Raw genomic sequence first — 12,772 nt, forward strand, 5'->3', positions numbered from 1 at the left:
TATGGCAAAGACTGAATGAAGAAGAATTATGAATGGTTGAAAGTTCAAATTCCCTTTTATCTCCTCATAAACATTTAAATTTACCGATGTTCCATGTGCACACCATCCTCTTTGTACAAGTTGCCTTCTGGTGTCTTTTAAATATTTCACCACCACTGTTCATAAACCAAAGTCCCCTATTTTAGACTACTCTACCTTGGAAAACAATTGTGACTATTCTTAGTATTATGAACCTCTTTAAGGTTACCAGTCAGTCCCCTGCACTGCAGGGACAAAAAAAACCCCAGCCTCTCCTAATATATCAAACCCTCCAGGCCTGGTAACATCTTTGTAATTCCTGTTTGCACTGTCTCCAGTTGAATGACATACGTCCTACAGCAGAGTGGCCAGACCGATATGCACTACTCCAAACATGGCCGTAACAATTTCAGGTACAGGCATGACATGATATTCCAACTCCTGTAGTCAATATCCTGAAAATTTTACCTTTTGCAACAAGTCAAAAAATGTCTTAAAAAGAACACTAATCATAAATGGCCAGCTAAATTATCAATTATAGAGTTATAGTCAGAAAGTCATAGAGCTGTACAGAACCAAAACACGCCCTTCCGCCCGACGTGACAAAGCCCACCAAGTTTCCTTACTGCCTGATTACATTTTGCCTACTTTTGGCCCATATCCTTCCAAACCTACTTTGTATATTTAGCTGCCCGGGAGTCTTGTTATGCCTGCCGCCATCGCTAACTCAAGAAGCTCATTCCATAGACCCATCACCCTCTGGGGTAGTGGGATGGTAGGGTGGTAGGTTGATGCCTAAAATGGAAATATTGGGCACGGAAGCAGCAGAGATGGAGGCTTGAGACTAGGGCATACCGTCTTTTTAAGAGGAAGTTCGACATGTCCCCAACAACTCTCACCAACGGCTACAGATGTGCCGCAGAAAGCCTTTTATCGGGAGAAGTGCGTGAGATGTCTTGACAAAGCGAAGAGTTGAATCTTGCTGAAGGATGAAACAGGGTGCATTAAACCAGAGGGGAAATGGAGTGGGGAGATGGAGATCAGGGACGCGGCTTAGAGGCGTTAGGAGCAGCGGATTGGGCAGCTCCACTGGGGTTGTGGGAGTGGCCCAACGGATTGTCTCTCCCCTGTCCGCCTTTCGCTTTTATAAATCGTGATCCTGCACAGAGCTGCCACTTCCGTAGCGGTGTCCGTCAGCTAGAAGTGGAGATGGCTGAGATTGCACCCTTGAGGGCGGACATTGCCGCCGCTATCCCTCCTGATCTCACCAGTGGTCCCGTTTCCTCGGCCCCTCCCGCACCACTCGCTGCCACCAAGAAGAAGGCGGCCTATCGCCCGCAGAAGGGCGCAGCAGCTGCCGCGGCCGAGCAGATCCTGGAGGCTGTGGCCGCCACCAAGGAGCGTCAGGTTGCCAAGATGGGCGCCGGAAAGAAAACCCTGTCGGCTGCCGGCTGCAGGACGGACAAGGTCGGCGCCCGGCCAAACCAGTCGGGCAGCGCGTTGGCGAACAAGTGCGCTCCATCTGAGGACGGCACTGACACTTCCGCGGCCACTCTCCCGGAGCGGGATACGGAGCCGAGAGCGGCAGAGGGCGAGCAGGGAGAAGGCAAAGATCGGAACAAAAGGAGCTTCAAGAGAAAAGCGCCTGCGAGGAAAATGGGCCCGAGGACAGCGGTAGGAGTCAAGCCTGCCGCCCAGAAAAGGGCTAAGAAACCGGCGGCCAAGAAAGTGTCGAAGAGACCTGCCTCCAGAGCTGGGGGGCGGCAACGACGGGGAGCCAGAAAGAGGTAGACAGAACCTGAATAGCCAAACACAAAGGCTCTTTTCAGAGCCACCCATACATCTTTATTAGGAGTTACTGACAAGAGGGTCATTTCTCCCAGTTAAATCTTAATAGTCATAGAAACATCGAGCTGTCAGGCTTTGTCACGCCCCTCCTTTTTCAGCTTTCTCCTACGCCCCATTGTGATCAGATTGAAGAAGGGCCGACCTGAAACATCGTCTGTTCTTTTCCCCGACAGATGTTGCCTGACTCGTTGAATTCCTCAGGCACTGAGTTTTGCACAGAAACAGGCCCTTCGTGATATATCATCCATGCCAACCACATTGCCCAACCGAGCTAGTCCCATTTGTAGCCTGGCCCATATCTCCATACCTTTTCAATCCCTTGCCTGCCCAAATATCTTCATTTAAATTCCATGAGTTGTTGATACATTTTTTTTCACGTAATTTATTCAACTTCAAATAAAATAGTAACATTTTATCTCATTTTATAATTTACATCTAATCCGGTGACATGGATTATGTTTGTCACCATTATCAATTCATCTTTAACTAAAAAGTTAATTTGTAGGCTCACTGAATCTGAAATGCTGGACACTTATGCAAACACCTGTGTTCCCAATCGTAATATATTTCAGCAAACAATTAGTAACTAACAATTAGGATAACATTTGAAAAGTACACAGCATTTCTAGGGAACTCCAACCACAGCCCTTCATCGTCAGCTACTAATGTGCAATTGTGAAGAAACTCATCCACATCAAATGTGTCCATTCATTCCCTGCCAAAATTATTGTTTTTATAGAAACATAAACAATTCTTAAGGGATTGGACAAGCTGGATGTAGGTGCTGGCTCGAAGGGCCAAATGGCCTACTCCTGCACCTATTTTTCTAAGTTTCTAATATCAGCCATTTGCAGGCAGGTGGGATGAGTGGATATGGAGCATCTTGTTTGGCATGACCATGTTGGGCTGAAGGGCCGGTTTCCAAGTTGTATTACTCTCTGATTCTATAACCTGTTGAAGAAGTATAGAAGGACATAACAAATTCGGAGCAGGAATAGACCACTCGGTCCCTCAAGCCTGCCGCTACCCTGCCGCGGCCCGATGACTGATCTACCCTGGACCTCATCTCCTCTTCTAGACCAGTTCTCCATAGCTGTTCATTCTTGCTTTCCCTCGTTAAGTTTAAGAAAAACCGACCACTTCTTTAAATACTTCACCTGCGCATCCTGCGAGGGGAGAAAGTTCCAGAGATTCACGACTCTCTGTAAGAAGAAATGTCATCTGGCCATTCTCTCCACAGTTGCTGCCAGACCCCTTGAGTTCTTTCTGTATTAACAGAATCAAGGGATATGGGGAAAAAGCAGGAACGGGTTATTGAATTTGGATGATCAATCATGATCATATTGAATGGCGGTGCTGGCTCGAATGGCCAAATAGCCTACTCCTGCACCTATTTTCTATGTTACTAATATGTATACAGCCAAAAGACCAGGCCAGATCAGTGAGAGGAAAGATTCATTCTGAAATAAAGGTGGTCATCAACGCATGGAAACGCAGGAGATAGGCAAAGTTCTCAATTAGTATTTCCGCTCACTGTTATTTTACCAAGAGAAAAAACACGATGGTTAAGGAGATGGAATGGAGATGTCTTGTGATCGAGAAGGGATTAATGTCTAAAAGCATAAGCATCCAACAGTCAATGCGAAGAGATAGTTTCCTTGCAGCAAAAATGGTTCCATAGTAACTAAAGTCATTTTAGGATTAAAATTAGGAATAGAGAACTTTATCGCGTTCCGAACTACTAATCGTTTCCCTCGCATTACTCGTTTCCCTGACATGAAATCCATCGCTTTTAAAATATTTCATTTCCCATAAAAACGCATCTGTTGTCGCAATTATTCATATAATATCACAAATTGCAAGATAATCGACAAATATATGCAACATTTTCCGTTGTGGAAGTGCATTGTTTTTTTAAATGTTACTTGATGTCCGCAGTGATAGGTCTGCGCCGAAGGATGAGTCACATGATATTTACTGGCTCGCGTTTCTTGTTGTTCTTCTCCCAGGTCCGCACAGCCGGTATAAGAACAAGTCGAGGGACCCGTTTATTTTTCAATTGTGAACCGGCGATTGGTGTCATGTTAGGGAAAGGAAAAGATGGGAAGGGACCGGGCAAGGGTGGTGCAAAGCGGCACCGCAAAGTTCTCCGCGACAACATCCAAGGCATCACCAAACCTGCCATTCGTCGTTTGGCTCGAGGAGGTGTATTTTGGCTCGACGAGGTGTACCTTCTGTCTCCTTTCTCTGTTCATTTATTTATTTACTTATTTATCTATTTATTCATTTCCCTATGTTCTCAAAATCTCTGTAAAGCGTCTTTGAGTATATGAAAAGCGCTATATAAATAAAATGCATTATTATTATTATTATTATTTCTGGCCTCATCTACGTTTTGAAGGTTTTTTCCTTGAGAATGTCACCCAGGATTCAGTAATCTGCATGGAACATGCGAAACGCAAGACAGTGACAGCAATGGACGCGGTGTACGCACTGAAACACCTTGTATGGATTTGGGGGCTAAAAGATTAATGTGAGAAGTAATCAGAAAACCAAAGGTTCTTTTCAGAACCACTTCATCATTCCAAAAGACCGATAACTTAGTTTAACTGCTCTGGACAGGAAACAATTATCTTACACTCCATCAAGTTACTCTGTTTTCTTTATGTACAGTAATGGTAACATCACATTCTTACCCAATTCTACGTATTAAAATGACAAATCTAACAAACCACTTTACAATTTCAGATTATTATTGTATTATCAACGTAATTCATTTTGCTTTCTCTCATTACTTAAAGTGTGCTTGATTTCTATGATGATTGTAACTTTACAGTTCCAGTATTAGATTTTTATACAGTACATTCTTACAGTTTCACAATCTTAATTTAGTAGCTCCTTAAATGTCAGTTCATTTGTGTCTGAACAGATGTTATCACAAAGAACTTTGCAATTCAGGAACAAACAAAGAAAATAGAGTTTTAGTACATAGAAGCCATTTATCGAAAGCACAAGTCGTGGAGATAATTCATATCCTCTGTACAGAAGATCTCCACATATGGGGGGATTTCAGGGACATCAAGAAGGACGCTGGGATCGACCTATTACTTCTGAATGGGTGGTGCCCTGTAATGCTCAACTATTGAAGTTGTACCAATGTCACATCAATGTTGAGATATGCTCCTCTGTGAGGTCAGTCAAATACATGTTCAAGTACACCTTGAAGGGGAGTAATCAAGCAGTTTTTGGAGTTAACAGGGATGACAAAATTACACAGTACTTGACTGGCAGATACATTGGTCCATCGGAAGCAGTGGCATCAATCCTTGTATTTCCAACTCATGAGAGACACCCCACTGTCATTCGACTCCAGGGACATCTGCCACAAAAACGAGTAGTTATCAGAGTCGATGCTGTTCGGCAGGTGAAAAATGAGGATATCGTGAGAACGACTTTAACTGAATTCATGGAATTGTGTTCTCGAGATCAATTTGCAAGAACACTGTACTACGGTGATGTACCCTGATTTTGCATGTGGAACAACAAGAAATGGCAAAGAAGGAAGGTTGGGAAGATCGTGGAAGATCTTCCAGGTATTTTTAAAGCCAACATTCTGGGACGAGTGTATACTGTTTCTCCAAGATGTGAAGACCTCTACTACTTAAGACTGCTTCTTCATCACGTAAAAGAGCCAGTAACCTTCGATTCATTGAGGACACATGACGGACATGTTCTTCCTTCAAAGACATCTGCATAGAAAGTGGTTTGTTGCAAAGTGACGATATTGGCAACAGATGATGGAAGATGCTGATAGGACAAGACTCCCCGGTGCAATGAGAGATTTGTTTGTCGTTTTGCAGATGAGTGCTGAGATCAACACAATTATGGGATTGTAGTGGCCTGGATGCAGTCAGAATAAGGCTAGACGCCAGGCAGGTTTCAAGGTATCTTTAATGCCGATAACTTGCATCCACACACCACGAGTTCCACCGAAGCAATGAACAATAAAAAGAACCCTCAGGAGAAACCCCATAGTCTTGGGCAGTCCCTCTTCCCTGTCCATCTAGTGCCAAGGGGAATGACCCAAGAAATGGCCTAATCCCCAGGGACCGCCACAGGATCGCTTCAAGAATTCAATGTCTGAAGATTACCTTCGAAGAGAATGGAGAACAATGGATGATCCAAAAGTCATGATTGATGAGAGGCATCATGATCAGGCCCTGTTGTATTTCAAGACAAGCTTGCGAATTACAAGACGTTGGGATACTTTCATTTGCAACTACCAAGACATGGAAGGATGAACCTTGATGGAGACAATCCAGAATTGCTGCGTGAAGTACAATAGACCTGAACAACACCGTTTTATTGAAGAGAATGAGTCTCTGGTGAGCAAAGAGCATGTGTGCGGCTGCTTGGAAAGGAATGTTCCTTCAATGTTTTTCATTGATTCACCAGCAGGAATGGGCACGGCATTTCTCACCAACTTGATCCTCTCCAAACTTTGAGGTCAAGGTGATATTGCTTTTGCTGTAGCATCCTCTGGCATAGCAGCTAAATTGATGCCTGGTAGAAGAACTGTACATTCTCGATTCAAGATACCCATCGAAATGACTGATAATACAATGTGCAACATTGAGAAGAACTCCAACCCAGCACATTTGATCAGGAGCGTGAAACTGATTGTTTGGGATGAGTGCCCGATGATTAGGAGGGAGAGCTTTGAAGCGGTGGACAGAACTCTTCGAGATCTATGCAAAAAGACCGATGAGCCTTTTGGCGGCATTCTTACCATTTGTTGTGGCGATTTTTGACAACTCCTTCCTGTTATGAAAAGGGGAAATTATGCTGATGTCGAAAATTCCTGCCTCAAGAAATCCTACTTGTGGAGAACTTTCACCAAATTTCAATTGAAGAGGAATATGCGATTGAGAAAAGGAGAAGATGACTATTCTCAATTTTTGCTGAAAGTCGGTTAAGACAGGATTTCAAAGAATGATGACGATGTAATTGAAATCCAAGAAGACATGGTTTTATCAGCAAGATCACTGGAGGATTGCATTGATTTTATATATTCCGCCTTCGATAATCCTGCCGAATTATTCTCGGACAATTGCATCGTGGTTCTCTCAACGATATGATGAGGAGCATGAATTTTAGATGTATCAGACACTTCCCTGGAATCATGAAGGAGTACTTTTCTTTCAATGCTGTGACTGAGGGAACTAATACTACTCACTTCCCGATAAAGTTCCTCAATTCAGTCGAGATCTCTGGATTACCACCACACAAATTGGAGTTAAAAAAAGGATCTCCGATCATTTTAATGAGAAACGTGGAAACCCCAAGGCTATGCAATGGACAAGGATGATCGTGGAACAGCTACACGATAATCTGATCGTTGCAAAAATCAACATTGGAGACTTCAAAGGTGAGATTGATATGATTCCTAGGATTATGCTCACTTTGACTGAAGGCGAAGACATTCCCCTTAAGCAGAGACAATTCCCGATTCAGTCAAGTTTTGCTTTGACAATAAAGCACAAGGACAAATCATGAAGAATGTGTTGAAATACCTCGAGAAACCAGTATTTCAGCATGGACAGTATTTCAGCATGGACCAGTATTTCAGCATGGTATGTCGCTCTTAGCTGAGGAAAGGTTAAGGAAAATGTCAAAGTATTCCTGAAAGATAGGAGATCGACCAAGAATGTTGTCATTAAAAGCGTGCTTCGTTGAGCTATGACTCCTGACGTAAGTGCTCACATTTTCCTCAAGTTATAGTTTAACCCATCAATAAATCTCTATATTCATGTTTTTTTTCATCAACAGCAAAGAGATATTGAGAGGCGGTGAGGAGCAGAAGAGAACAAGAGAAGTAACGAGAAATAACTGATTGTCCGGGGTCGATGAGAAAGAATGCAGAACAGGTTAATAAAAAAGCATTTTGATTGAGATTTATTTTATTTCAAACAGAAAAATTGAATTTTGATCTAATGCTTCCGTGTTGATTAATAAATTGTATTTATTTAGAAGTTTATAAATATGTACATACTGATGAATATCTATCTATTTTACATCATGACAACAGGAGGGAGCAAACAAGTTCCAGCATGGTCAGGGAAGGAATGCCGCAAAGTGATATCGAGAGGTGCTGAAGAGCAGAAGGAAACAAGGGAGGTGAAAAGAAAAACTGAACATGTCGAGGATCACCGAGAAAGAACGCAAAACAGAAACTGACAATTTACTAAAATAAATCTCAACTTTAATGTTCAAAATGTTGTTATATTTTGTTATTCACATTTTAAACGTTAATAAATCCCTTTTCCACTTGCTGTGCCCGTCAGCCGCCCATGCACAGTTATACCTCCGTGTTCCACGTCACAATGGAAACCCAATGGGCGGGAATGGCGGCGCCGCTGGAGAGTCCCTATGAATAGAGAGGGGGATAAGAGGGGATGTAGTGGGTGTGGGGAGGGGGAGGGGGGGCTGGGTGGGGGAGGAGGGGGATAAGGGGGGTTCAGGGTGGTGGAGTGGGGAGGGGAGGGTGCGAGACCATTGCAGATAAAAACACAATTTTAAAGAAAAATCGCAATTTTCATTGAGATTTTTTTTTAAACCATTTATTTTAAAGAAAAACCTCGATTTTCCCATGTCATAATGGCAACCCGATGAGTTGTGGGCACAATGGGTCCACTTGGTCTGGTACATCTGAGTTTTCCCATTATCTTTAAGTCTAAATTAACATCCAGAGAGTTTATGGGAATGTTGTTCACCACATTTATTTCAACTGGTTACAAATCGAAATAAGAATAAACTGTTTCTGAGCGTTCATTAGCGGCAATGGATGGTCAATGTGTAAATAGCTGCAGTATGTGGACATGTTTCTCTTCACAAACTGCGGTGATTGAAACTAGTGTAGTTTGAAGAAGGTTCCTGACCGGAAACGATACCATCCATGTTTTGCTAAGATGCTGCCTGACCCGCTGAGTTTCTTGTCTCTACTGTGTAGTTGTTTTGTGAACAGTCCGGGATTCAGGACAGTTACAACACGGGGTGGTGGTATTTTAATTAACAATTAAAAGACTAGGAACAAGCACGTAAATATATGCTGACCACAGTAGTCAGCTCAAAATTAGCATTATGTATAATTACAGATGGCTCCACAGGCGGAGAAAGTAACTGTGGTTTTCCAGTGGAGGAATTTTGCAGTTCTGCCAGGGGTATCCCGGACAGCGGATGCTTAAATGTGGAAGAAACAAGCTTATTAAATTCGAAGCAAAAATCTTGAGAGCAATGTCTGTTAGAATTACATTGCAAAATTTTACTCTTTACCACCTGTTCAAGTGTAGGGAGATACAGAGAGAGAGAGGTAGAGAAAGACCGAGGTAGAGAGGAGGGAGGCAGAGAGAGGGAGGGAGGCAGCGAGAGGGAGGTAGAAAGAGGGAGGGAGGTCGAGAGGGAGGGAGGTCGAGAGGGAGGGAGGGAGGGAGGGAGGTAGAGAGGGACGTGGAGAGGGAGCGGGAGAGAGAATGTTTAGTAACCGGCAGATCAGGTAGGTTTAGGAGTACTGAGTGGAGCTGTTCAGTTATAGGAGCCCATACCTGGAACAGCGGATACAGTAGATGAGGTTGGAGGAGGTGTAAGTGAACCATTGTCTCACCTGAAAAGACTGTCAGGGTCCTTGGACCGATCAATGGCGGAGGTACAGGGAAAGGTGTTGCATCTCCTGTGGTTGCAAGGCAAAGTACCTGGGGATGGGGTGGTTTGGGTGGGAAGGGACGAGTTAACCAGGGAGTTGCAGAGGTCTCCACTGAAAGCGGTGGAGATGGGAAGATGTGGCTCGTGGTGGGATCCCGTTGGAGGTGGTGAAAATGTTGGAGGATTATGTGCTGTATGCAATGGCTGAGGGGTGAAAGGTGAGGACTAGGGGGTTCTGCCCCTGTTGTGACTGGGGGAGGGCGAGGCTCAGCAGAGTTGCGGAATATCGAAGAGACCGTAGTGATAGCTTCATCTATGATGCAATAGAGAAACCACCGTTCCCTAAAGAATGAGAACATCTGAGATGTTCTGGTATGGAACACGTCATCTTGGGCACAGATGCAGCGTTGGCAGGGAATTGGTAGGGGACAGTCTTTGCACGAGGCAGGGTGGGAAAAAGTACAATCGAGATAGCTATGAATATCAGTAGATTTATAATAGAATTCAGTCGATTGTCTATCTCCTGTGATGGAGACGGTGAGATCAAGAAACAATAGGGATATGTCAGAGATGGTCCAAGTGAATTTGAGTGCAGGATGGAAATTAGTCAGTGAAGTTAATCTAGTCAGTGAGTTCTGCATGGGTGCAGGAGGTAGCCCCAGTGCAGTCGTCAATGTCGTGGAGATATTCAGGAGTAGGGCCAGTGTATGCCTGGGTACGATTGCTCGACGTACCCTATAAAGAGGCAGGCACAGCGGAGGGGGGGGGGGGGGGGGGCGATCGACAGCAGCCAGGTTCCAATGCCCATGGCTGCACCTTGGATCTAGAGGAAGTGGGAGAAGTAGAAGGATAAGTTAAGAGTGAGGACCAGCTCTGCTAGGCGGAGAGCGTCGTAGCCAAATCATCCAATATGTCCTGTTTTTATTTCTATAATTGATTCACGTGCTCACTTTACCATTGTCCCAAAGTAGCTTTAACCGGATAAACAAACCGCGATTTTCAAAATACTGTACATGCGATTCTCTATCGAGCATAACGCAAGTTCGCATTTATTTACGCTTTATGATTATTTTAATAGCGGAAATATCGCAATACAACTGTTTTTCTTAACATTTGAGCGCAGAAATGGTGTGGCTCTGAAACGTGCATTTTCTTTCCAAGCTTCCATTTTCACGCATGTTTTACATTATTTCGTTTTATCCCTGTTCTGCTTACAGTTTCCCCCTCAGCTTTGGCTTAAGTTCCTTCTTAGCCGTGGTTTCATTCACAGGTTTCTTCTACTGTGGTATCTGCCGAGCGCATACTGCGTCTTCTGTAACCACCAAGCTCCCCTCCACACACAACTGACATTTGAAAAACGGTTAACTTGCAAAGAAAGTCTACTATTAGTGTGTGTGTGTGTGTGTGTGTGTGTGTGTGTGTGTGTGTGTGTGTGTGTTTTAACACGTCTGAGTTTTAACATTATCTTTAAGTCTAAATTAACATCCCGAGATTTTATGGGAATGTTGTTCACCACATTTATTTCAATTGGTTACAAATCGAAATAAGAATAAACTGTTTCTGAGCGTCCATTAGCGGCAATGGATGGTCAGTGAAAGATTATGGACGGGTTTCTCTTCACAAACTGCGCGAATGAAACTAGTGTAGTCTGAAGAAGGTTCTTGACCGGAAACGATACCATCCACATTTTCTTAAGATGTTGCCTGACCCTCTGAGTTTCTTGTCTCTACTGTTTAGTTATTTTGTGAAAGTCCGCGAATTCAATGCCGCCTCGACTTGTCGTGGGATTCAGTTACAACACGGGGTGGCGGTAATTAATTAACAATTAAAAGACCAGCAACAAGCACGTAAATATATGCTGACCACCGTAGTCAGCTCCAAATTGGCATTATGTATAATTGCAGAGGGCCTCACATGCGGAGAAAGTAATTGTGGACTTTCCTTAGTTTTCCAGTAGAGAAATTTTGCAGTTCTGCCAGGGGTATCCCGGACAGCGGATGCTTAAATGTGGAAGAAACAAGTTTATTAAATTCGAAGCAAAAATCTTGAGAGCAACGTGTCAGAATTACTTGGCGAAATTTTACTCTTTACCGAAAATATACGTGGTTCTGAAAAGAACCGTTGGGTTTTCGATTTGTTTTGTCCGTACTCTGTGGATATTTATTTGGAGCTGGTGTACTTGGTCACCGCCTTTGTCCCTTCCGACACGGCGTGTTTGGCCAGCTCCCCGGGCAGAAGTAGGCGCACAGCGGTCTGGATCTCCCGGGAGCTGATGGTGGACCGCTTGTTGTAATGGGCCAGGCGGGACGCCTCGCCCGCGATCCGCTCAAAAATATCATTGACGAACGAGCTCATAATGTCCATGGCCTTGGAAGAGATGCCTGTGTCAGGGTGAACCTGCTTCATCACTTTGTAGATGTAGATGGAGTAACTCTGCTTCCTTGACTTCTTGCGTTTTTTGCCCACTGGCTTCGGTAAGGTTTTCTTGGCGCCTTTCTTGGGAGCTGTTTTCTGCTGCTCTGGCATTTTCTCAGAGGATTTTAATCAAAGATAAAAACAGTTATTCGGAGCGCGGATTAAATAGACAGCGCCGTCGCCCTATGCTAATGAGGGATGGGGCACGAACGGATTCTATTGGTCGGCTTGAGAGATGAATAATTACACTGGTCAAACGTTCTGATTGGATACCCGAGGGGGACGCGTCACAATCCCTCCCTCCACCAATCAGACGTCATTCCCATTAGCCAGGATACTGTCCGGGTCACACTGCGGACCATAGATACTAGAGCAGGGATCTCCAAACTATGGCCGGCGGGTCACATCCGGCCCGCAGCAAGCTCTTAGGGGGCGGGGACTAGAGGCAGAAGCTGCCTGCGAAGGTTCACTGGAGAGCAGATCGCCGCCGACCCAGAGCCGGGACAAGGCGAGAGATCGCAGCCCCCCTCACCAACAACAAACTCAAGGAAACTTACCTCCTCGCCGCCACCGCCGCCAATCACCCCGGGGAGGGAGAGAGTGAGAGGGAGGGAGGGGGGGAGAAATTGGGGGCAGTGGGAGCAGCGGGTGAGAGTGGGAGCGGGAGCGCGGGAAGGGGGAGGGTGTCAGCTCCCTCTCTCCCAGCGCCAGCGAGATCTGCGCCGCTCCTCCACTCTCTTCCCTGGCCCCGTCTCCCTCTAACGCAGTGAAAAAAGAACAAACACAAGTGAAA

The 12,772-nt window shown here is 44.7% G+C and overlaps 2 protein-coding genes across 3 annotated transcripts; one reads left to right on the forward strand and one right to left on the reverse strand.

Annotated features, from left to right (window-relative positions):
• Window positions 1-1,188: 1,188 nt before the first annotated feature.
• LOC144607276 (uncharacterized) lies at window positions 1,189-8,091 on the forward strand. 2 transcript variants are annotated; one of them, XM_078424004.1, is made up of 3 exons: window positions 1,189-1,805; window positions 7,696-7,793; window positions 7,955-8,091. In XM_078424004.1, the coding sequence occupies exons 1-2, from the start codon at window positions 1,228-1,230 to the stop codon at window positions 7,757-7,759; spliced, it is 642 nt and encodes a 213-aa protein (XP_078280130.1). In that variant the 5' UTR covers window positions 1,189-1,227; the 3' UTR covers window positions 7,760-7,793; window positions 7,955-8,091. The 2 variants fall into 2 exon arrangements, with proteins under 2 accessions (XP_078280130.1, XP_078280131.1); XM_078424005.1 differs by lacking the exons at window positions 7,696-7,793; window positions 7,955-8,091 and adding an exon at window positions 3,876-4,395.
• A 3,633-nt stretch (window positions 8,092-11,724) lies between these two features.
• Window positions 11,725-12,135, reverse strand: LOC144607139 (histone H2B-like). Its single transcript, XM_078423764.1, has one exon. It carries the CDS (start codon window positions 12,088-12,090, stop codon window positions 11,725-11,727), a length of 366 nt encoding a protein of 121 aa, XP_078279890.1. The 5' UTR covers window positions 12,091-12,135.
• Window positions 12,136-12,772: the final 637 nt, after the last annotated feature.

This window comes from Rhinoraja longicauda, chromosome 28 (genome assembly GCF_053455715.1).
Source record: "Rhinoraja longicauda isolate Sanriku21f chromosome 28, sRhiLon1.1, whole genome shotgun sequence".
Classification (NCBI taxonomy): domain Eukaryota; kingdom Metazoa; phylum Chordata; class Chondrichthyes; order Rajiformes; family Arhynchobatidae; genus Rhinoraja; species Rhinoraja longicauda.